This window comes from Heterocephalus glaber, unplaced genomic scaffold (assembly GCF_053883595.1).
Source record: "Heterocephalus glaber isolate CG9 unplaced genomic scaffold, H.glaber_assembly_v1.0 deba00001760, whole genome shotgun sequence".
Classification (NCBI taxonomy): domain Eukaryota; kingdom Metazoa; phylum Chordata; class Mammalia; order Rodentia; family Bathyergidae; genus Heterocephalus; species Heterocephalus glaber.
In genome coordinates this window covers 8,415,174-8,438,500 of record NW_028258457.1, presented here as the reverse complement: position 1 = coordinate 8,438,500, position 23,327 = coordinate 8,415,174, and the positions used below count along the sequence as shown (strand labels likewise).

Below are 23,327 nucleotides of genomic sequence, written 5' to 3'. Positions count from 1 at the left end.
ACCCCATGGGATACCTGGGACACACACCGGGTGCACACCAGTCAGACACACAGTCACACCCACCCAAGGGCACTGGGGGTCACCAAGTGTTTACTGTACTAGGTGTGAGGCACCAGGAGGACCCACAAGTGACCCATGGCCACACACGGGCGACACACAGACCACAGCCACTCCAGCCCATCCATGAAACAGCCTCAAAACACTGTGATCCTCTCCTAGAGGAAGCCTCTGTCACCAAAACCCCTGCTCCCAGCAGACACAGGGATGCAGCTCATACCCATGAAGGCAGGGAGAGTCCCTCCCACCTCTGTGTGGCACATTCCCATAAGGCCCCCCAGCCTTGGAAAAAGATGTTTCCAGAGGGGCCTGTGAGCACACACAGATCCCCCCGCTTTTTTTTGAGACAGGGTCTCACTGTGTAGCTCAGGCTGGCCTGGAACTAATGGCAATCCTCCTGCCTCAGCCTCCTGAATCCTGAGGTTACAGGTGTGCACCACCACATCCAGCTCCTTTCCTTGGGCTTGTACTAACACTCCTTGCACACTCAGCCCCACAGACAGCTGTGTCACCTGGCACCATGTCCCTGCCTGGCAGACACACACCAGTGCCTGCTTTCAGCCTCCATGTGACCTTCACAAAGCGAACCCCAGACCTTTCTGTGGTAGAGGTGGCCAGTGGAGGGGGGACTTCACCCTGCTCCTCTGTCTGCATGGGGGGCTAGTAGTCCCCGATGACGGAGTTTCTGTATAGCATGGTAGCCTGGCTCCCCTGGTTCAAGGCCATGTACTGCCACTGACCAGTTATTCATTCTCTCTGTGTCAGGAAAATGGGGCTTTTAAATGTATCCACGCCAGGTGTGGTGGCACACACTTGCCATTCCAGCACTTAGGAGGCTGAGGCAGGAGGATCAGTGCAAGTTCTAGGCTAGCCTGGGCTACAGAGGGAGACCGTGTCTCAAACCAAAAAAACGTAAAGAAAAGAAAAGAAAATTGTACCCAGACAGAGCCCAGTGCTTGGCATGTGGCATTTGATGGCAATTGTCCACATCTGGTTTTATTATAATTTGTTTTTGTTTCATCCTCCAGAGCTTAATTTGATGTCCTGGAGCCCGTGTGAGCAGGCCAGGGGGGGTCCCACAGGCATGGAGGCAGGAGGCAGTGGAGTGTGCCACTGAGCAGTCAGCTGGCCCAAGGGAGAGTCCAGCTGGCTGTGTCACCCTGAAGGGTGTCAAGCAGCCTGGCTGTGGTGTGAGGTTGTCGGCTGCCCCTGAACTCGGCTTCTGGCTCTGGGGCCCAGGAATTGCAGGCTGGGAGCCCTGGGGTCTAATTCCAGGGGTGGCTGCGTCCTCCCCACAATCCCCTCACAGCCCAGGGGACAGGTGCTCCTCCCTCCTTTGCACAAACAGCCTTGCCCCAGGAGTGCAGGCTTCCAGGCCAGGCCACCTGGCAGGCTCCTGCTGACGAGAGCTGTGTCACTGGGGAGGAGCAGCCGTCACCAGGAGGCTGAGCGCCGTGTGGGGCTGGGTCTCATCCTCCCACAGCTCCGTTCCTGGGTGGAGGGGGTGGGGTCCCCTACAGAGGTACAGCCTCAGCCCTGCCGGGGCACTGGTGGAGCCCAAAACTCCAGACTGGGCTGGTGTACTCAGTCTCAGGCAGTGAGGCCACCACTCCTCTTCATCCCTCCCTGCCTCAGTTTCTTCAGGGAGTAGGATGTTAACAGGGCCCACTTGCAGAACTTACGGCAACAGCCCAGCATGGTGGCATATGCCTGTAATCACAGCACTCAGGAGGCTGAGGCAGGACGACCTCCACGGATTCAAGGCCAGCCTGGGCTATATAGCAAGACCCTGTCTCAAAACCAGCCCACCCTGCCCCAAAGAAAACATGGCAACATAAATGGATCACTGGGTACAAGGCGTGTTGATAGTGGCAGACACAGCAGGAACTTAAGAAGTGTCTCGTAGTCGGGTATGGTGGCCCAATCCCTAATCTCAGCACCCTGGGAGGCTGAGGCAGGAGGATTGCCAGGAGTTTAAGGCCAGCCTGGGCTCCACAATGAGTTCAAAACCAACATGAAGTGCACAGCAAGATCTTGTCTCAAAAAACTAAATAAACAAAAGGAAGAAAATACTGTATAAAATGACCTCTAGGCAATATGTGCAGTGTATGTGGTACACACATGAATTTCTCATCTAGACTTGGGTTCCAGCCCCAAGATACGTCATTCCTATGTAAACATTCCCAAGTCTGAAAAACTCAAAAGCCTACTCGGTCTCATGCATAAGGGATGTGAAAGCAGCTGACAAGGGGTCCTCAACTTTGTGTGTGTGTGTTTGGAGACGGGGTCTCATTGTGTAGCGCAGGAGGCCTTCACTTGAGGTGACCCCCCTGCCTGAGCCTCTCACCTGCTGGGATGACAGGTGCACTGAATGATCTTGACATCCTTGCCACCTATGCAAGAGTTTCTTTCTGGGCCTTTTTCTTTTTCTTTTTTGGTACCTGGGATTGAACTCTGGACCTTGTGCTTGCCAGGCAGGCAGCAGAGCAACTGAGCTAAATCTCTGCCCCTTCTGGGCCTTTTTCTGTGCCATTGGGGGTTTTTTCTTGGTTGTTTTTTTTTGCACCGGAGATTGAACTCAGGACCTTGTGCTTTCAAGGCAGGCAGCGGAACCACTGAGCTAAATCCCCAGCCTGTGCCACTGGTTTTGATGCTAGTGGCACACTGCTTTTATTACTGTAACTTTGGGGAAGTTTTGAATCAGGAAGCTGAGTCTTCCAACTTTGTTCATTTTTGTTTCAAGGCTGTTTTGGCTATTTGTATCTTGCTGAATGTAGCATCAGATGCATTTCAGTTTGCACCTTTGGTCCCCGGAGCCATCCTTTGCTTGGGACTTGAAGTGCAAGTGAGAACTTGTTAGTGTCATTGCCTGATGACTCATGACCCTTTCCTCCAAGACAGTGTGTTTGGTACTTGTGGGTTTTGGTCCCCACAGCCCATGAACATAGGATAACTTTCTCTTTACATCTTTGATTTTTTTTTTTTTTTGGTGTTTTGAGAGAGGGTCTCACTACATTGTCCAGGCTGGCCTTGAACTTACTATGTAGCCCAGGCTGGCCTCAAACTCATAGCAATCCTCCTGCCTCATCCTTCCAAGTGCTAGGATGATAGGTGTGCATCTCCATACCTAGCTTGCCTTTGATTTATTTTAGAACTCTTTACTTTTTTTTTTGGTACTGGGGATCAAACTCGGAACCTTGTGCTTGCCAGGCAGGCGGCGGGCCCACTGAGCTAAGTCCCTGGCCCCTTTTTTTGGCTTTTTGAGACAGGGTCTCACTATTAGGCCAAGCTGGCTTGAACTCACTATTTAGCTCAGGCTGGCCTTGAAATCTTGGCAGTCCTCCTGCCTCAGCCTCTTGAGTTCTGGGATCAGAGGTGTACACCAGCATGCCCGGCTACTTTTAGGACTCTTTCTTTTTTTTTTTTTTTTTTGGTACCGGGGATGGAACTCGGGTCCTTGAGCTTGCGCAGCAGGCGGCGAAACCACTGAGCTAAATCCCCAGCCCCTAGGACTCTTTCTTTACAGTGTTCTGGATTGAACCCAGGGCCTCCCACATTCCAGGCTAGCAATGTATCATTTAACTACAACCCAAGCACCCAAAGTTTTAATTTGCAAGTCCTAAAAAATGGCATTTCCTATTCTCTTTGACTCCTGTATTTCTTCTTCAGGCAACTGTTTTTGGGCAACTGGCTCATGTTCTTCTCTTTTTGAAAAAGAATTTAGGGGCTGGGGATTTAGCTCAGTGGTTCCACTGCCTGCCTTGCAAGCACAAGGTCCCAAGTTTGATCTCCGTACCAAAAAAATAAAAATAAAAATGAATTTAGGGCTGAGAGTATAGCTGGGTGGTAGAATGCTTGGTTGCCTAGCATGCACGAAGTCCTTGGTTCAGTCCCCAGCACTGCACTCAAAAAAAGGTGGAACTTCATTCCTTTGGTGGGCATGGTGGCACACAGCTGTGATACCAGCACTGAGGAGCATGAGGCAGGAGGATCTCCATGAGTTGGAGGCCACCCTGGGCTACATAGTGAGAGGCTGTCTCAAAAAAAACAAAAATAAAATAAAATAATTTATCTATTGAGTGGTATGAGGGATTGAACGCTTGGCCTGGCACATGCTAGCCCAGCACTCTTACCACTGAGCTACATCCCACCCCTCAGTAATTTTTTTTTTTTTTTTTGGTACCGGGGATGGAACTCGGGTCCTTGCACTTGCCCAGCAGGTGGCGAAACCACTGAGCTGAATCCCCAGCCCTCCTCAGTAATTTTTACTGGAGAAATTCCACATGATGTGATTACTTCCACCACCCTTCAAGGTCACCTTGGTTCTGATAAAGATTGAGTCACAGTTTATCTTCATGGTAGACCTTTTTACTGAGTGTGATGACGCATGCCTGCAGTCCCACACTCAGGAGACTGAGGCAGGAGGAATGTGGGTACAGGGCCAGCCTGGGTTAGTGAGATCCTGTATTGAAAAAGCCAAAAAGAAAAAGAAAAGGCAAGGAAAGATGCTTGGTATGGTGGAGTGTGCCTGTCATCCCAGCACTCAGGAGGCTGAGGCAGGAGGATCGCTGCAGCCTGGGCTACATAGAGTTTTCAAGACCAGCCTGGGCTACATAGTGAGACTGTGACTCAAAAACACAAAAACAAAAAATCTTTGCTCTGTAGTTTAGTTTTAGAAGGGAAGGCAAACAGTAAAGAAGATAAATGCAATATACATTATATCATGAAAAGAGTATGTTTTTTGTTCTTTTGTATTTTCTGGCAGCACTAGGAATGGAACTTGGGGCCTCATGCAAGCTTGGCACACACTCACCACTGAGCTAAACTTCCAGTGTTTTAAATTTTGAGACAGGGTCTTACTATGTAGCCCATGCTGGCCTTGAACTTGAGATCCTCCTGCCTCAGCCTCCCTATTGCTGAGATTACAAGCCACCACACCTGGCTAGGGATTGAAATTTTAGGTGTTGGCCTGGAGCAGCTTCCTTGAGTCAATGCACATTTATGCTGAGGCCAGAAAGAGGAGCCACTGGGGGCCCAGGAAAGAGAAACAGACTGCATAAGGGACCCGGCAGGACCACATCAGGAACATTTAGGGAGCCACTGGGAGGTGACAGGTATAACTCACCGTGGAGACTGGCTTTTGTCCTGAGTTAGATGGGAGCCATAGAAGGTTCTGAGCTAGAGGAGGAGGAGGGATGCAACCCGACTGCAGTGCTCCTGCGCACTCTCTGGTGGCAGTGGAAAGAGTAGACGGGGTGAAAACAACCCGGGGACCCAGGCAGATGTGAAAGTCCCTCCCTGGCTAGGGATGACAGCGTGACCGAGACAGATTTGGGCAGATTCTGGAAGCCAGGCAGATCTGAGGTGCAAAGCACAGAGTGGAGCCAGGGGTGACCCCAAGCTTTTAGCCTCCCAGGGCTGGGATGACGGGTGTGCACCCCCAAGCCCCGGCTCCCATCTCCCAAGCTCCCAGACAGTGTCTTGGCTTCCGCGACCCCTCTTCTCACATGTCCCCCCTGCAGCTTCGAGGCGGAAAATGGGCCGACGCCATCCCCCGGCCGCAGCCCCCTGGACTCGCAGGCGAGCCCAGGCCTTGTGCTGCATGCTGGAGCAGCCACCAGCCAGCGCCGGGAGTCCTTTCTCTACCGCTCCGACAGCGACTATGACATGTCACCCAAGACCATGTCCCGCAACTCCTCGGTCGCCAGCGAGGCGTGAGCAACCCTCTCCCCACCTGCCAGCTCCCCCCAAGCCTGTGTTGGTCACCGCCCATACCTATGTCCCCAGTTAAGGGTTAGGCAGCTCCCTAGCGTCACTCATGCGAGGCAGGTGCTCTCCCGCTGAGCTGAACTCCCAGCCCTTTTGATTTATTCTGAGACAAGGTCTCACTAAGCTGTCCAGACTGGGCTCCGATTTGGAGTCCTCCTGCCTCAGCCTCCTGCTCTCTCACTAGATCCCCCAGGCCCCATCCCTTCTCATCCAAGGGCCCCCCTTAGGCCCAGCAGGCCCCTGTCTGCCCCCCATTCCCCTCAGGACCACCTCTGGCAGCACATCTGCCCTCAGGCGGTGTAAATGGCTTGTCCCCTAGCCCTGCCCACTGGCTTCTGGGCCCCCAGTGGCCTCCCCAGAGCTGATTCCCTGTGGGTCCCTGACTGGCCACTGTCCTTGATTGCAGGCATGCGGAGGACCTCATTGTAACGCCCTTTGCCCAGGTGAGACCCCTCCCCAGGTGGCTCAGGAGGGAAGCAACTCCAACCCTCCCTGTGCCTGGCCTTACTGCTGCCTACCCACCCCAGGTGCTGGCCAGTCTCCGAAGTGTCCGAAGCAACTTCTCACTCCTGACCAATGTGCCCATTCCTAGCCACAAGTAAGTTGAGGCTGGGACTCAGTATCTGTGATCATGGTGCTGGGGGAAGGCACAGCAGGTTCAGTGTTCAGCCCTGCTGTGTGACCTCGGGCAGGCCCTTGACCTCGCTGATCCTCTGTTCAGGCAACACCTCCTGAGCCAGAGAGCCCACTGCAGTTGAGGGGCCTAAGACATAGGAGCTTTTTAAATAGAAAGACTCAAGGGTCTGGTTGCACTGTAGGGAGACCACAGCCACAGGCCCGGCCCTGGGCCACCAGTGTGCTCGGCCAATAGCATCCTTGGTCTCTCTGTTTCCTTTCTGTAAAATGGGAATTGCAACAGTGGCTCCATTTGATAGCTCTAAGGAGCCCCAGAGATGCCGTAAAAACTTCTAGCCCTTCGCCCAGCACATAGCAAGTGCTCAGGAAATGCGACTGCTGCTTCTCATTTTGAGGCCAAAGGGGCAGAGGCATCCTAGAGGATTGGAGAAGTTCAGCAGAGCAGTCAAGCAATCAGTTTGGAAACTCCAGATGTGGTCTTACTGCTCAGCTCTGTGTTCTCCAAAAAGCCAGCGTTACCTCCTTGAGCCTCAGTTTCCTCATCTGTAAAATGGGTTCTTGGCATGGCTCACTGGCAGGCTGCAGGCAGAGCACCTGACCACATGCAGGGGACACAGTGAGCGACACAGGAGACAGGGATCTGAGGGTGGCTGGCAGGGTGACATGGGAACCCCATTTTTTTGCAGGCGGTCCCCGCTGGGAGGCCCCACCCCCGTCTGCAAGGCCACACTATCAGGTAGCTGAATCTGGGGGTGGGAGAGGCGTGGCTTGCTATCCCTGGGGGTCCCTCAGCTGGGGGGTCTGTTACCCCTTCGCCCCGCACCCTGCTCACCTTGTGGGCTGGGGTCTCTGGGAAATCTCCTGGGGACCCTCTCGGACACCACTCCTGCCACCCCTTCCCCAGAGGAGACATGTCAGCAGCTGGCCCGGGAGACTTTGGAGGAGCTGGACTGGTGCCTGGAGCAGCTGGAGACCATGCAGACCTACCGCTCTGTCAGCGAGATGGCCTCGCATAAGGTGTGTGGACGGGTCTAGTGGGTGGGACTTCTGATGGACCAACCGCTAGGCAGGAGTGGTGGGTGGGGCTTCGGGTGGACCAACCTCTAGGCAGGGATGGAGGGTGGGGCTATGCGGGGCTGTTTGGTTGGAAGAATCCCTGGTTGGAGCTAGTCGGGTGGGATCGCTTACTGGGAAGGGCCTAGGGAATATGACCAAGGGTGGAAAAGTGGGCGAGGTCTGTGGGTGGAGCCAATAAAGAGGTGGGGCTGATGGGTGGGGACAACCATTCCATGAGGTGGGGCGATTTCCTGGGTAGAGCTGCTGGAAATGGAGTCTACTGGGTGGGTGAGCCACACAGTGGGTGGGAGCAATTCCTGGGTAGGCCCCGTGGAGTGAGACCAAGGGCCAATGTGGGTGGAGCCAACCGATAGGCGGGGCGGAGGTGGGCAGGGCCAATTCCTTGGTGCGGTCCATGAGGGGAGGGGCAAGCACACCTCCATCCACCACTACCACCACCACCACCACCACCCCCGTGGGGTGCGTGTGCAGTGTCAGCCGCAGGCCAAGCTGATGTGTGTAGAGCATGGGGCATGGAACCCGTCCCCGGGCAGGGTCAACCCTTGGGCTGCAAATTGAATACTTGTATCTCTCGTAGATTCTGGCTTTTCCTCAGGGCTGGGGGAACCCTGTGTTCGTCAGGGTGTGTGTGCGTGCGTCTCTTTGTAAGTTTGTCTGTAGCTGACTCTTTCTGGGGCTGTTGTGCATTCATGTGACCTGCTGTTGTGTATCTGGGGGTTTGGATCAGTACAGCTGTTGATTTGTTAGCTCCCGATTTTCAGAGCTGTGTTTAGAGTGGGTGCTGAGGGTGGCTATGTGTATGTTATGTATGCAGGCTGTAGCCCGAGAGGTGTGTTTGTCTGCAGGTTGAAGTTGGTCTAGGGGAGAATGTGAATGTGTATCTCTTAAGTCTTTGTGACTATGCGTGTGTTCGCATTGCTGCAGGAAAGGGCGCAAGGTTTCCCTGTACAGCTCTCCATGGTGTGCACTGCACAATTGCAGGGGCCACCGTTCAGAGAGCAGGCAGCATGGGTGATGCTTCCTGGAGTTCTGCAGCATGGTGGCAGCCTTTGTGGGTGGGTGCCCATGCGGAAATGAGTGTGCAGGTGGCAATGCCTTTGTTGGGGAGTACATATGTCTGTGGGTGGAGGCTTGTCTGGGAAAGTGGGAGTGTGAAAATGATTGTGTCCTCGAGGGTGGGTCAAGCAACTGAGGATGTGACTGCTCTGGATAGGGGTACACACGTGCTATGCACGTGTGTGTGTGTGTGTGTGTGTGTGTGTTTATGTGTACATCAGAGAGTGAGGATGAATATTCCCTTATTGATTCCCCAGGGTATGTTTGTGTTCAAGGGCATCTGGCTATTTGTGTTTGAAATGTGTGTCCATGGATGTGTTGAGTGTGTGTGTCTGGGTGTGGGTCCACGTTGGTGGAAGGGGTGTGTCTGAAACATCTGTGTCTCCCTGCTCGGCTGGATCCCGATCAGTGTGTTGGACATTAGAGTTTTGGTGTCTCTGTTGTGTGTGCATGCATGTGTGTGCACCCGGTAAGTGCAACGCTGAAAGCACTTGGATATCTGCGTGTATCTGCTGGGTGCTCAAGGGTGAAGAACCTGGGCATGTGTGGTGTTGACCTAGGGCATTTGTGTGTGTATAGTGTCTGAGTGTGTGTTTCTGCCTCTGGATGTGCCCAAGGACGGGGTGCATCCTCACAGGGGGGAGATGTGTGGGTCTCCCACCCTCCCTGCCCCTGGGTACACCCCAGGTCCTGGCTGACGCCCGTGGGCTCCGATGCCCCTTTAATGCCCCCCCACCCCCAGCACCACCTGACTTCGCACGCAGCCTGCCAGTGCTGCAGTGAACACGCGCACACGGGGCACACACGGAGCCCCAAGGCTCTGCGGCCTCCTCCCGGGACCCTCACCCTGCACTCCCTCCATGGGCAGGGGCCCCCTGCTGACTCCAGCCTCTGCTGCTGGGGGGCCCATCGGGGCCAGGGGCCAGTGGACCATGTAACTGGGGCTGTCTGGTGGGAGCGGGAGCGCGGAGGGGAAGGGAGCCCCCAGCCCTGCTGGGCCGGCCCAGGCCCCTCCGCGGCTCCCCCTTCCACTGCCCCCACCTGCCCAACACCCGCTCCCTGTGGCTGTTAACCCCAGCCCGGCCCAGCTTTTGTGTGCAGCAGCCCCTGTTGGGGCTAAGGCTCCAAGATGCCCCTGGTCGATTTCTTCTGCGAGACCTGCTCCAAGCCGTGGCTGGTGGGCTGGTGGGACCAGGTAGGGATGCGGGCTGGAGGGTGGGTAGGAGCCCGGCTGCTGCCCGGGTTGGGGTTAGTGTGTGCAGATGCGCACGTGTGTGGCAGGACATGGAGCCTTGGCACTGTCTCTTGTGTGGCCCAGGGCTGGGCGGGGAAGGCTGGTGGCTGGGGGTGTGTGGCCCCCCTGGGGGACAGCAGATCTCTCCTTGGGTGTGACAGTGTCCAGACCTGTGTCTGTCTGCAAGGGTGTGTGTCCTCTCCGGGTCATGGTGTGGCCCTGTCTGCAATCACATGGCTCTGATCGTGATTTTGTGTGTCAGGCCATGTTTGTGAGCCCGAGCTGCCTGATGTTTCTGGGGCATGTGACCCTGAATGTCACTGACCGCTCTGTTGTTTGTGTCCCCATGATTTGTGTGTCTGGGCTGTGTGATGCTATAGGGTGAGGACAGCCTGGACTGTGAGTGCAGTTGTTATATGTGTGAGACGTGTGTGTGTTTGGTTAGTGTGTCCAGGGCCTCTGGGGAGTACTGGGAGAAGTGACCACCCTGTCCCCATAGGGGCCACCCTTCCTGCCTAGTATCCCTCCTGCCTGTCCAGACAGAGGCCAACCGTGCTTTGGGGAGGCTTTGGCAGAGCTTGGGGGCAGGGAGCCAATGCCCTTTTCCTCCGTGCACAATGTCATAGCATCAGCCTGTGTGAAGTGGCATGGGAGGACCAGGAGGGGCCCCCCAGGCCAGCTCTGCTTATATTCCATTCATCTGTGCATCTGTCCATGTCCCTGGGATTGGGGGAAAGGGGCTAGAAGGGAAACCACCTCCCCCTCCCCTGAGTGACCAAATTGGGGTTCCCTCAGCTCACTATTCCCCTAAGCCCTGGCTAGACCTCCTCTTCCCTAGAGCTTGGGTGCTACAGTCTCTTCCTCCAAAGTGGGCTGGGGCTGGGGGCCAGGACTCCCAGGAATTGGAGTTCATGTCTGGCAAGCCCTAGGCCAGGGGTAACTCCAGGAAGGCAGGGGTTAAGGGGCTTCCAGCTTGCCTCCCTTTCCCCAGCTCAGCAGCTGGTTGGAGGGGGAGTTGCTAAGGAGACTCCCATCACCATGGTGATGGGATTCTCCTGGTACCCCATTGGCTCCCTGTTCAGCAAGAGCCCCTCCCTTCCACAGGTGCCCCTCTGGCTCCTCCTTGGGGGGGATAGGGAGGGGAGTCCCTCTTTTCTCAGGGAAGCAGGGGTATGCTGATCCTGATCTCCACATCCAGCCTGGGGACCCCCATCCGGAGCTGGGAGGAGAGGAATGGCTGACCCCTCCTCTCTAGCAGCCTGCTGGGGACTATGAACTGAAATGGGAGGGACCTCTGAGGTCTTCCAGAGTTTGTTGGGAAGGGGTGACCCACACACGCACCCCACAGCCACAATGATTCCCCATCATCCTTCCCTTCTTGGCTCCTTCACTTTAGTTCAAGAGGATGCTGAACCGCGAGCTCACACACCTGTCAGAAATGAGCAGGTCGGGAAACCAGGTCTCAGAGTACATTTCCACGACATTCCTGGGTGAGTGAAGGGCTGGAGTGGGGAGGGGAAGCCTGGACTGAGGAGCTCCCCTAGCCCCTTAACTCCCAAAGGTCAAAGTCACCACACTGAAGAGCTCCCACACTCATGAGGCCCTTGAACTCAGTGGGACCCCAACTTCTATGGAACCCACCTTTAAGAATATCTTAAGCAGGCCGGGGATTTAGCTCAGTGGTTCCAGTGCCTGCTTTGCAGGCCCAAGGTTCTGAGTTCGATCCCCAGTACCAAAAAAAATGTCATTTGTTTGGGCCAGGGATTTAGCTCAGTGGCTCTGGCGCCTGCCTTGCAAGCACAAGGTCCCAAGTTAGATCCCCGGTACCAAAAAAAAAAAAAAAAGAATGTCTTAAGCAAAAAAAAAAAAAAAATTGTATCTTAACATGGCCACTACCAAACTACCTTAAAAACAAATGTTGATGACACCCAGTTAAGTACTACTGAGCCTCCTAACTGTGTCTTATCTGTGCCTGTTGTGTCAAAACTATTTCATTGTACACTACTGGGGTAAGTGTATAACTTGAAATGTGAACTTTTTTTTAGGATTAAGAACAAACTACATAAAATTTTTTAAAAACATTTTAAGAGTTCTATTTCCAAACATGCTAGTCATTTAATTATCTTTAGCTGCCTTGTATTTGAAAGGCTTTTTAGACCCTGCTCCATTTACAGTACATTCTTAGGATGTGTGTAGTAAATAAAGCTTTCTTTAAAGCAAAAAAAAAAAAAAAAGAACGTCTTGGGGGGTAGGGGTATAGGTCAGTGTTGAGCATGTTCAAGGCCCCTAGTTTTGTTTTTTTTTTTGGTAATGGGGATTGAACTTGGGACCTTGCATTTGCGAGGCAGGCGCCAGAACCACTGAGCTAAATCCCCAGCCCAAGGCCCCTAGTTTGATCTCCAAGGAAAATTATAAAATAAAACCAAGCAAATATATTTCTAAGCTGAAAACCCCCCTCATAACTCCATGGAACCCCAGTGGAACTCTTAAACTCTAGATCCCAACAGAACCCCAAATTCAAATAGAATTCCTAAACTTTAAAAAAGCCTCAGCTGGCTGTGATGGCTCACACCTGTCATCCCAGCAGTCGGGAAGCTGAGGCAGGAGGATCACTGTGAGTTCAAGGCTAGCCTAGTCCACATAGTGAATTCAAACCCAGCCTGGACTACATAGCAAGACCGTGTCTTAAAAAGAAAAGAACTTGTAAGAGATTCCCCCAACAACAACAAAAAAGAGAATAGAAAAACAAAAAAGAAAGAATGCTTTTGTAAAGAAGGAGGGGGGGAAAAGGAGTCAAAGGAGGGGAGGAGAATGGGAAAAAAAGAAGCCAGTTATATCACTTACAGGTAATAAATTCCCCTATGATTGGGCCAGGGATTTTTAGCTCAGTGGTTTCACCACCTGCTGCACAAGCGTAAGGACTTGAGTTCGATCCCCGGTACCCCCCCCAAAAAAAATTCCCCTATGATAAATGTTATCATTATCTATATCTAAAATGTAGCAATACATGTTTTGCTTCAAAAAAAACAAAGAGATTCCCCAAATGAAGGAGCATTTCCTAACCTCATGGAGCCCTAAATACAGTAGAGAGCACCCCCAAATTCATTCCCGTCCTTAAACTTGTGGGGATACCCCCACAAACACTCAGGAGAATTTCACCCTCACAATTTATCACCAAACCCCAGAGGCCCCCAAATTCAGGTTACACACCCCCTAAAACATACACCCCTGTGAGCTCAAATAAAAGGACCTAGAGTTTCAAACACTCCTGCCAATGAGGGTGAGGTATGTCTCAGAGTTCTGAGAATTCACCCAATGGCAGCTTGGCATGCAAATTACCCCCTAAATAGGCCCTGTCATTGACTGGTGGTCCCAAGTCATAATGGGTGGTGGCCCTGACCAAGCTTGAAACCTCCTGGAGATGGAGACTGAGACAGAGACATCTTCTGGGGCTGGCCCTCAAGCAGGCTGATGCTAAGGGGAGGCCGTGGACCCAGAGAACCCTCCTCCCTCCCCCGTGCCAGCAATGCCCTCTCCCACCACCCCTCTCGGCCACCACGGTGTTGCCTTCCCCAGCCGTGGAGGGTCCCTAAGTGTCCGGGGCAGGCAGCAGCCCTCCCTGGTGTCCCCATCCTGGTTTCTGACTTCCCACACCACTGTGCCACCCGTCGTGGCCGTGGCGGAGGGGCCAACCCACACCCTCATGGGGCCAGTACCAGGCGCCCTGCTTCTGCCCCCCACCTCCCACAAGAGCTCCTGTACCCCCTCTGGCTGCCAGCCACAGAGCACCCATCCGAGTGCCACTCAAACAGGGTTCACCCTTTTGGGTGAGTCTTCCCAGGACGTGGTGAGAAGCCGAAGGGTGAAGGGGCCTTCCGAGAGGGGTGCTCATGCCTGCCGCCCCCACTTCTGCAGACAAACAGAATGAAGTGGAGATCCCATCACCCACGATGAAAGATCGAGAGCCCCAGGAAGCGCTGCGACAGAGACCCTCCCAGCAGCTCCCGCCCCCGGTGCCACACCTGCAGCCCATGTCGCAGATCACCGGGGTGAAGAGGCTGTCACACAACAGCAGCCTGAACAACACCAGCATCCCCCGCTTTGGGGTGAAGACGGATCAGGAGGAGCTCCTGGCCCAAGTGGGTGGGGCCTCGGCGGGGGCAGGGCTCGAAGTGACCCCTCCATGCTAGTTTATCTAACCCTCCTGGGCACCACCAGAGGACGCCTGTCACCCTGGGTTTACTGAGCACCTACTGTGTGCTCACTCTGTTCTGGATTCTGGGGAGCTGTGGAAGATAAGTCAGGGCCCCCTCTGCCCATCCAGGGTGGAGGACTCTTGAGCAGTTTACCTTAGAGGCTGAGCTGGGTCGACTTCCAGCTTTGCCACTTGTGAGCCACCTCAGGATCTTGGAACAGCCGGGTCACTTTTCTGGGTCTTAGGTCCTTCACCTGCCAAATGAGATCAAGTGCTTGGTGGATAATAAGTGCTCAAAAGAGTGTAGCTTGAGGCAGAGGCAGGAGGTTTGAAAGTTTAAGTCCAGCCTGGGTAACAGCAACAGTGAGATCCTGTTTCAGCATAAGAAAATGAAGAAAGGGCTGGGGAACGTAACGTGTTGTGTAAGCCCTGGGTTCAATGCAAAAGATCCTGACCTCTGACCTCTGTCTCCATCAGGAACTGGAGAACTTAAGCAAGTGGGGCCTGAACATCTTTTGCGTGTCCGATTATGCTGGAGGTCGCTCGCTGAGCTGTATCATGTACACGATATTCCAGGTGAGGGGCTAGCAGGGCATGGGCCGGGCTGTGAGGGTCGCAGGATGGGGTGCTCAGGGGCAGCAGGGTCACCACTCTGCCCTTGTGGCTCCAAGGAGCGGGACTTGTTGAAGAAATTCCGAATCCCCTTGGACACGATGGTGACATACATGCGGACGCTGGAAGACCACTACCACGCCGATGTGGCCTACCACAACAGCCTGCACGCCGCCGACGTGTTGCAGTCCACCCACGTGCTGCTGGCCACGCCTGCCCTGGACGTGAGCGCCTGGCCCCTCCCCGTGTCCCGCGTCCCCATCTCTCCACGTTGCCAGCTCTCTGACCTCCTCTCTCTGACTCCATTCCTCTTACCTGTCACTCCCCTTCATTCTAATACTGTCTCTCAGCGTCCCCAACTCTCTGTCACCAGGCGGTGTTCACAGACCTGGAGATTCTCGCAGCCCTCTTCGCAGCTGCCATTCATGATGTGGACCACCCTGGGGTCTCCAACCAGTTCCTCATCAACACAAGTGAGTGGTCCTTCTTCCGGGTGGGGTGGGGGCGGAGTCAGACGGAGGCGGATCCTGCTGGGCTCCCAGAAGAGTTTGACCAATGGGGGTGCAGCTGTCAGGCCTAAGGGCGTGGCTGGGCAGGCTGGAGGCCCGTCCTTCGGGCTAGAGGTGGAGCCAGCAGGGCGGGGGCGGGGCTGGCCGGGTTGGGGGCGGGGCCAGAGGCTGGGTGACGCAATTCCCTCCCCTGACCCCCTGGGGCCTGGCTGCAGACTCAGAGCTGGCGCTCATGTATAACGATGAGTCGGTGCTAGAGAACCACCACTTGGCTGTGGGCTTCAAGCTGCTCCAGGAAGAGAACTGTGACATCTTCCAGAACCTCGGCAAGCGCCAGCGGCAGAGCCTGCGCAAGATGGTCATCGACATGGTGAGTGGGCTTTGGCTGAGGGGTGGTGGGTCCGATCCCCGGGAACCAACCTCCTGACCCCTGCGGGGACTGGCTGATTCTGCTGGGCCCGGGTAGGTGCCAGCAGGGGACCGGCCGGCTTCAGTGGCCCCTGTGACATCTCCTTGCCCGCAGGTGCTGGCCACGGACATGTCCAAGCACATGACCCTCCTAGCTGATCTGAAGACCATGGTGGAAACTAAGAAAGTGACAAGCTCCGGAGTTCTCTTGCTGGACAACTACGCCGACCGCATCCAGGTGCCCACCCACCCGCCGACTTAGGAGATGCCCCCCCAGTCTGGGTAGCTGCCCCTTCCTCAGTCCCCGTCTCCACGTAGGCCATCGCTATCTCCTCCTCGTCTCTCATCTCTCCCAATTCCTCCTAGAGCCTCCAAATCCCCCTTTCCTGTCTTCATCATCCCCTGCCACTTCTCCCCTCCCCTCCACACCATTTTCTTTCTTTCTTTCTTTCTTTCTTTCTTTCTTTCTTTCTTTCTTTCTTTCTTTCTTTCTTTCTTTCTTTCTCTCTTTCTCTCTTTCTCTCTTTCTCTTTCTCTCTCTCTCTCCCTGTCTCTCTCTCTCTCTTTCTTTCTTTCGAGACAACATCTTGTTATTTAGTCCATGCTGGCCTTGAACTCATTATGTAGCCCAGGCTAGCCTTGACTTGCAGTGATCCTCCTGCCTCAGCTCCCAAGTGCTGCAATTATAGGTATAGGCGTGCGCCACCACACCCAGCTATGCCCCTCCTCTTTCCATCTCCCCATACCTCTCCCCTCTACTTCCTCTCCTCCTCCTCGTCCTCCTGCTCCTCCTCTCCACTAGTCCCAGCCTCCAGGCCAGGCCAGGGACAGCTCTGAAGGTCTCTCATGTCCCCACCTGGTGCAGGTCCTTCGGAACATGGTGCACTGCGCAGACCTCAGCAACCCCACCAAGCCACTGGAGCTGTACCGCCAGTGGACAGACCGCATCATGGCCGAGTTCTTCCAGCAGGGGGACCGAGAACGTGATCGGGGCATGGAGATCAGTCCCATGTGTGACAAGCACACAGCCTCCGTGGAGAAGTCGCAGGTACAAGGCCAGAGTGGTGATGCAAGGGGCCCTGAAGATCCTGTCTGCTCTCCACAGTGTCAAGTGTTTCTTTTTGTTTGTTTTCAGCACTAGAGATGGAAACCAGGGCCTTTGCACTGGGCTATATCCCCAGTCCTTTTTTATATTTTATTTAGGGACTTTTTATTTTTGAGATGGGGTGTCATTAAAGAAACATTATCTCCAGGCTGGGCTTGAACTTGGAATTCTCCTGCCTCCGCCTCCCAGAGTCCTGGGATTACCTGTACCACCCTAACCAGTTCACACATCTTTTTATTGTTTGTTTGTTTTATTTGTTGAGACAGGGTCTCCCTGTATAGTTTAGGCTGGTCTTGAACTCGAAGCAATGCTCCTGCCTCAGCCTCCAAGGCCTGGGATTACAAGTGTATGCCACTATGCCTGGCACTCACACATCTGTTTTTATTCAGTTTGCTTTTTCTTCCCAATAGTGACTTGCAATCTTTCTAAGTCACTGCACATAGATTTAGTTCTTCTTTTTTCACTTCTGTATAGTATTTCATATAACTGTTCAGTTGTTTTCCTGTTAATGGACCTGTAGGTGTTTGGCAGTTAGAAATTCACAGTGACTTAAATAAGATAAAGTATTTTTTTCTCTCACTTAAATAAAAAACAGGAACCTGGCACTGAGATAGCAGGTTGTTGACAAGCACCCTGGGGGGCATTTGATTATTTTTTTCCCTGCCATCAAATGTGTGAGAGGAATGCCTCTTCTGGTCACAGATGAGGGCGAAGCTCCAGCCATTTTGGCTGCATTCCAGTGAGGGAAGCGCTTTGCCAGCAGAGGAGGCCCCCAGGATCTTCCCTCCATAGTCAGCCACTTATGGCCACTGTCTCTTTGCAGAGGATGCTGGGAAATGTAGTTCTGATCTGGACATGTTGCCTCCCACAAGAAAAGTAAAGATTCTGTCACTTTGCAGAAGGGAAGATGAGGGCCAAGGATTTAGCAAGCACAAGGTCTTGAGTTTGATCACCGGTACCAAGGAGAAAAAAAAAAGAAGGGAAGAGGATATTAAAAGTGTCACACAGCAGTCTGCCACGAAGTTCCTAATTTCTGTTTGTTGCACAACTGCCATAATAAATATCTGTGGTATGCCATGATTTTTTCCTAATGAATCCTCAGTTGACATTTATATAGTATTTCCATGAATTAATTAATTAATTAATTAATTTGTTTGTTTTTGTGGTGCTAGAGATCAAACCCAAGAGCATTCTACCACGGATCTACATCTGCAGTTCACTTACATGTTTGTTTGTTTATTTGTTTGGAGACAAGGTCCACATTGGCCTTGCACTCATTATATCGCCTAGGCTGGCCTTGAACTCATAGTGATCCTCCTGCCTCAGCCTCCCACGTGCTGAGACTACAGGGATGTGTCACCATGCCCGGCTCTTTTTGTTTTTTATTTTGAGACAAGGTCTTATGTAGCTGCTCAGGTAGGATTTGAACCTGCAGTCCTCCTCCCTCAACCTCTTAGAATGCAGGGATTACAGGAGTGCACCTAGGTGGCAGGCCAGGTGGTGCCATCCACCCCGGACACCTGCTCAGCCTTCCTCCCCTCTGCCTTAGGTGGGTTTCATCGACTACATCGTGCACCCGCTGTGGGAGACATGGGCAGACCTGGTGCACCCAGATGCGCAGGACATCCTGGACACGCTGGAAGACAACCGGGACTGGTACTACAGCGCCATCCGGCAGAGCCCATCGCCGCCGCCCGAGGAGGAGCCCGGTGAACCAGGCCACCCCGCCCCACCCGATAAGTTCCAGTTTGAGCTGACGCTGGAGGAGGAAGAGGAAGAGGAGGCAGCGCCAGCCCAGGATTTGTTGGAAGCTCGGGGATCATCCACGTCCGAGGAGCCAGCCAAGATCAAGGGCCAGGAGGCTGAGACAGGGCATTTGTCGCGGGGTTTGGGCTTGACGTGTGTTGCCCCTGCAGCGCAGGAGTCCATGGACGCGGGAAGCTGCGACCTGACCCTTGAAAGCCCCCTTCTGCCTGCCTTGAGGACCCAGTTCACGCCAGAGGAATCCCCGGGGCTCCTGGGCCTCCCCTCCACGGCGGCCGAGGTGGGGGCCCGAAGAGACCATCAGGCTGCCGAGAGGGCTTGCCGCGCATGTGCAGGGACGTCCGAGGAGGACCCAGCCTTGCTCCCGGTTCCGGGTGGGTGGGAGCCAGGTGTGGACCCTCCCTGAGCTGCAGCCACAGCCCGGTCACCCCGATGCCCGTGTCCCCCACCCCCTACTGACCACCTCTTCCGCTGCCTCAAAGACTTGGCCCTCTTGAGAAAAAAGAAAACAGAAAAGTGGGGGGTTTTCTCTTTTCTTTTTTTCTCCTTTCCTCCCGCCCCCACCCATGGGGCCTTTTTTTTGAGGTGGGGGCTAGGGAGCAAGGGGTCGAGGTCCCAAAACGGATTTTATTTTTTGAATTTTAATTGTAACATTTTTAGAAAAAGAACAAAAAGAAAAAAAAAAAAAAAGGATGAAACACAGCAACTGTAGATGCCCCCCTACTCCTGGTTCCCCATTTTGCACCTCCAAACCCCTCTCCCCCTCCACACACCCCAAGTCCCAGCCTTCGTCTTCCGGCCACTGGGCTTCCTCATTTGGACCCAAACCCAGATGGGGGGCCTGGTTGTGGGCTTTCCTTCTGAGGTTTGGGGGGACTCCAGCACCCACCCGGAATAGCCATCTGGGCTGGGCCGGCGGGGCAGGGGGTCGCTGCGGAAGCCGCTTGCCCCCCCTCCCCACTAAGTCTTCCGCCTCATTTTTGCACAACCCTAGCCATATTAGGGGTCGGTGGAGCTGCTCGCTTGGAGATGCAGGGAGCGGTGGTCACCAGGCCTAAGAGTGGAGAGGGGCCCTAATCCCCTCTGCCCACCACCTGCCTCCCCGTACCCTCTGGATTCGCTTTGAGATTTTCAATTTGCTTCCAAGGAAGGGGCTCCGATCGCGCATGCGCGCACGCACACCCCGGCCCTCCTTCCTGCTGCTTTTCCTCTTGTTTCTGCCTTAAAGATCCTGTGGCCAGAGGAGACGGGTCTCAGTGGCTCCCACCTGCACGTTGAGTGCTGCGGAGCCAGGCCCAGAGACCCCATCCCTGGCAGCCACGCACCCCACAGCATCCTCCTGACCCCCCTCTCCCGATTCCCACTTCGGCCCCACCTCTTTGCCCTGGAAGGAAGCAATAACGGTGTTCACCCACATCCCCCATCCTGGGCATCCCTTTCTTCCCTGTCCCCTGTCCCCAGCTAGTTCCTGAGCAATATGACAGACAGATGAAGGCCATCTTCTCCAAGCCATGGGGGACCGTTGGAAAGGAAAGAACCCCCTCTCCCCTGTTCCTGTGCCCCTCAGGCTGGCTCTGCAGCCAGGACAAGCAGAGACCTAATATTCATTTCCTTCCCCCAACTCTGAGCACACAGTACTGTAGCCCCCCACTTCTCCCCAGCCTGCCGTCTGTCTGTCCCCCACCCCATACTGCTGTACAGGGTTCATTTTTGTAGTGAAAGTAGTTTCTGTCCCAGGCGATGACCTAAATGGGCCTTCTTTTTTCTTTTTGTACATACTGTAAGGTCGGTTTGTAAATTATTCTCCAGAGGCAAAAAGGGAATATAAACTCGCCCTTCCCTGGCTGACCCAGTCAGGAAGGGGGAAAGGGGTCTTCGGATGGAGGCCCGATCCCTGCTGTATTATACTATCTGTACCATAGTCCCCAGGAAAGGGCGGACTCACGGGGTGTAGGGGACATTGTGACATCTCAGGCACCAGGGCTGAGCAGAGCTGGCCCCCATGCCTTCCCCAGAAGCAGCGGCACTGGCCAGGTGGACCCTGCCCTAAACAAGGCCCTTAAGAGCTGCTCATGTGTTCCCACTCTCACCATCGATCATCAGTCCCTTGATCGATAATCAAATCTTCAATCTCATCACCAATTAAACTGAGGCTTTCACCGACCATACTGGCTGCCGTGGCTTCATTCCTCACCTGTCCCATGAGGGTGGCTCCCTCTCGAAGAGTCAGCCTGTCTGGGGGTAAAGCGGGTTCTGTCTCTACCCCTCCTCAGCAGATGGAGAAGTTTGGAATCCATGGAACTGAAATGAGCTCAGCCCCAGGCAGTTCCCAAACCTGGGTGTGGTGCAGGGGCAGCGGCTCGAGGATGCCAGAAATTCAGACTAGCCAGTCGTGGTGGTGCAGGCCCTGTGATCTCAGCACTCAAGAGGCAGGAGGATCACTTCAAGTTCAAGGCCAGCCTGGGCTGCATAGTAAGTTTAAACGAAGCATAAGGGGAACCTGTCTCAAAAAAACAAAACAGGGCCGGGGATTTAGCTCAGTGGTTCCACTGCCTGCCTCAAAAGCGCAAGGCCCCCGCTCGAGTTCTATCCCTAGTACCAAAAACCAAACAAGCAAACAAAAATCAGACTATGGAGTCTTTTTTTCTTTTTCTTTTTTTTCCTACTGGGGGTGGAACCCAGGGCCTCTTCCGTGCTAGGCAAGCATTGTGCCTGAGCTATGTCCAACTCATTCCTTATTTATTTATTTATTTATTTACTTTGAGACAGGATCTTGCTAAGTTCCATAGGTTGGCCTCAGACTTATGACCCTCCTGCCTCAGCCTCCCCAGTAGCTGGGATTACAGTCATGAGCCCCTGTGTCCAGGTAGTATTTTTCTTCCTTTGGTGAGAACAGAAGCCAGTGCATGCTAGACAAGCACTCTGCATTCCCAGGCCTGACCACAAAGGGGGGGATTTTTTTGCGGGGGAAGGTTGTTTCTGTTAGGTACTGCAGATTGAACATGGGGCCTTCACACTGAGCTATATCCCTACCCCCCCTTTTATTATGTATTTTTATTATTTACTTTGTGTGTGTGTGTCTTTTGAGACAGGGCCTCATTATGTAGTACAGGCTGGCCTTGAACTCACAGGGATCCTCCTGCCTCAGCCTCCCAAGTGCTAGGATCACAGGCCTGAGGCACCATGACCATGCCTGGCTTATTTTTATTTTGAAACAGGGTCTTACTAAGTCACTAAATTGGCCAGGCTGGGCTTGAATATGCAATCTTCTTTCTTTTTTTGGTACCGGGGATCGAACTCGGGTCCTTGCACTTTTGAGGCAGGCGGCAGAACCACTGAGCTAAATCCCCGGCCCGAATATGCAATCTTCTTGCCTCAGCTGCCCAGAGTGCCAGGTGTGCACCATCACACTGGGCATGGGACTCTGGGCTTTTTTCCCCCAGCTATCGCTAGATGAACTTGAGGGTGATCTTTCTCACCTTCAGTTGTCTCATCTACAAAATGGGGGCTGGAGGTGCAGCTCAAGGTAGAATTTATGCTTAGTGTTCTCAAGGCCCTGACTTGCATCTGGGCACCGAAGGGGAAATGCTATGATGTTGCTCCCAGATGGTCAAAGCTGCCTGTGAGCAGGGTCATCCAGGGAAATTTCACGATAGGACTGTGCCGTATCTGTATTACGGAGCAAGTCAGACATGGGCCATGTGTCCTAGTGGGCACTGGTACTGTACTACTGTAGTGCTATTCAAGGGCTGAAATTTTAATTATCCTTTGCATGAAGTAGCCACATGTGTCCAGGAGCTACTGTGCCAGGCTGTACAGTTCTGGACCTTAAACCAGGGAGTTCATGGAAAGGGCTTGGGCTTACAAAGCTCCCTCCTTGATTGTGGCTATAGAGGTTCCCAGTAAACTGAGAGCAGTCACACCCTTCTGTAATCCCAGCACTCTGGAGGCTGAGCCAGAAGGATCCCAAGTTTGAGCCTAGTTTGGGCAATTTGGCAAGATCCTGTCTCAACAAATAGAGGGCAGACCCTGAGTTCAGTCCCCAGAACAAGAAAAAAAGTTCCCAGTAGATAAAACAGCCCCCCTCCCCCAAGGAGTAGGAGGCAACCTGGACCCAGAGGGGAGAAATAAAATGGAAAAAGTAGGTGGAATGTCTGAACATTGTGCAAGAAGCAACAAGGAGACCCAGACGTTGTCCCCAGAGAGGTGCAAAGGAGGCAGAGCTGGGGAAAGGGCATCGGGTCAGGGATCAGATGGTGACTGCCAATGCCAGGCTGCAGGAGATAGTGTGGTGGCCCTGGGGAGGCCTTGTTGCTCCTGGCCTCAGTTTCCCCAAGTGCAAAAAGGGCAGATGTCATGTCCCAAACACCTCTCCTGTTGGTACACAATGGCCAACTGAGAATTTGGGTCACAGGGTGTGGGTGGCATGTGACCATCAGCTGGCTCTTAATTTCCTGAGTGGGGAGTTCCTCTGTCCCCAGGCAAAAACTGAAGGCACTGCCACAAGGTCCTGTAATCTGAATGGCCAAAGGGACTTGGGCAAGGGCCGAATCAGCTCACTCAAGTTGCTATCAGCCTTTCTTTCTTTCTTTTCTTTTTTTGTTTAGGTTTTTTTTGGAGACAGGGTCTCATTGCCTCAGCCTCCTGAGTGCTGGGATTACAGGTGTGTACTGTCATGCCCTAGCTGGGCAATTTAGTGGCTTAGTGAGGTGCTGTCTCAAAATATAAAAATAAAGAAATAAAGCCGGAAATTTAGCTCAGTGGTTCCGTACCCTGCCTGGCAAGCACAAGGTCCCAAGTTCGATTCCTGTTACAAAAAAAAAAAAAAAAAGTAAATAAATAAAATGGGAGCTGGGGATGTAGATCGGTGCAAAGGCCTTGAGTTCAATCCCCAGTTTTCCCCTC

General features: G+C 53.6%; 1 protein-coding gene across 4 annotated transcripts in view; it reads left to right on the top strand.

Moving 5' to 3' along the window:
- Pde4a (phosphodiesterase 4A) overlaps positions 1-20,586 on the top strand; it is a 34,602-nt gene extending 14,016 nt beyond the window's left edge. For all 4 annotated transcript variants that reach the window (XM_004865497.4, XM_004865496.3, XM_021245080.2 and 1 more), the window contains 14 exons: positions 5,580-5,771; positions 6,233-6,269; positions 6,354-6,424; positions 7,149-7,198; positions 7,367-7,479; positions 11,226-11,319; positions 13,745-13,968; positions 14,502-14,600; positions 14,696-14,860; positions 15,010-15,109; positions 15,361-15,515; positions 15,669-15,791; positions 16,419-16,601; positions 18,208-20,586. In XM_004865497.4, the coding sequence (XP_004865554.1) occupies positions 5,580-5,771; positions 6,233-6,269; positions 6,354-6,424; positions 7,149-7,198; positions 7,367-7,479; positions 11,226-11,319; positions 13,745-13,968; positions 14,502-14,600; positions 14,696-14,860; positions 15,010-15,109; positions 15,361-15,515; positions 15,669-15,791; positions 16,419-16,601; positions 18,208-18,828 (2,227 nt within the window). In that variant the 3' untranslated portion in view covers positions 18,829-20,586. The remainder of the gene's footprint in view (positions 1-5,579; positions 5,772-6,232; positions 6,270-6,353; positions 6,425-7,148; positions 7,199-7,366; positions 7,480-11,225; positions 11,320-13,744; positions 13,969-14,501; positions 14,601-14,695; positions 14,861-15,009; positions 15,110-15,360; positions 15,516-15,668; positions 15,792-16,418; positions 16,602-18,207) is intronic.
- The last annotated feature ends 2,741 nt before the right edge of the window (positions 20,587-23,327 follow it).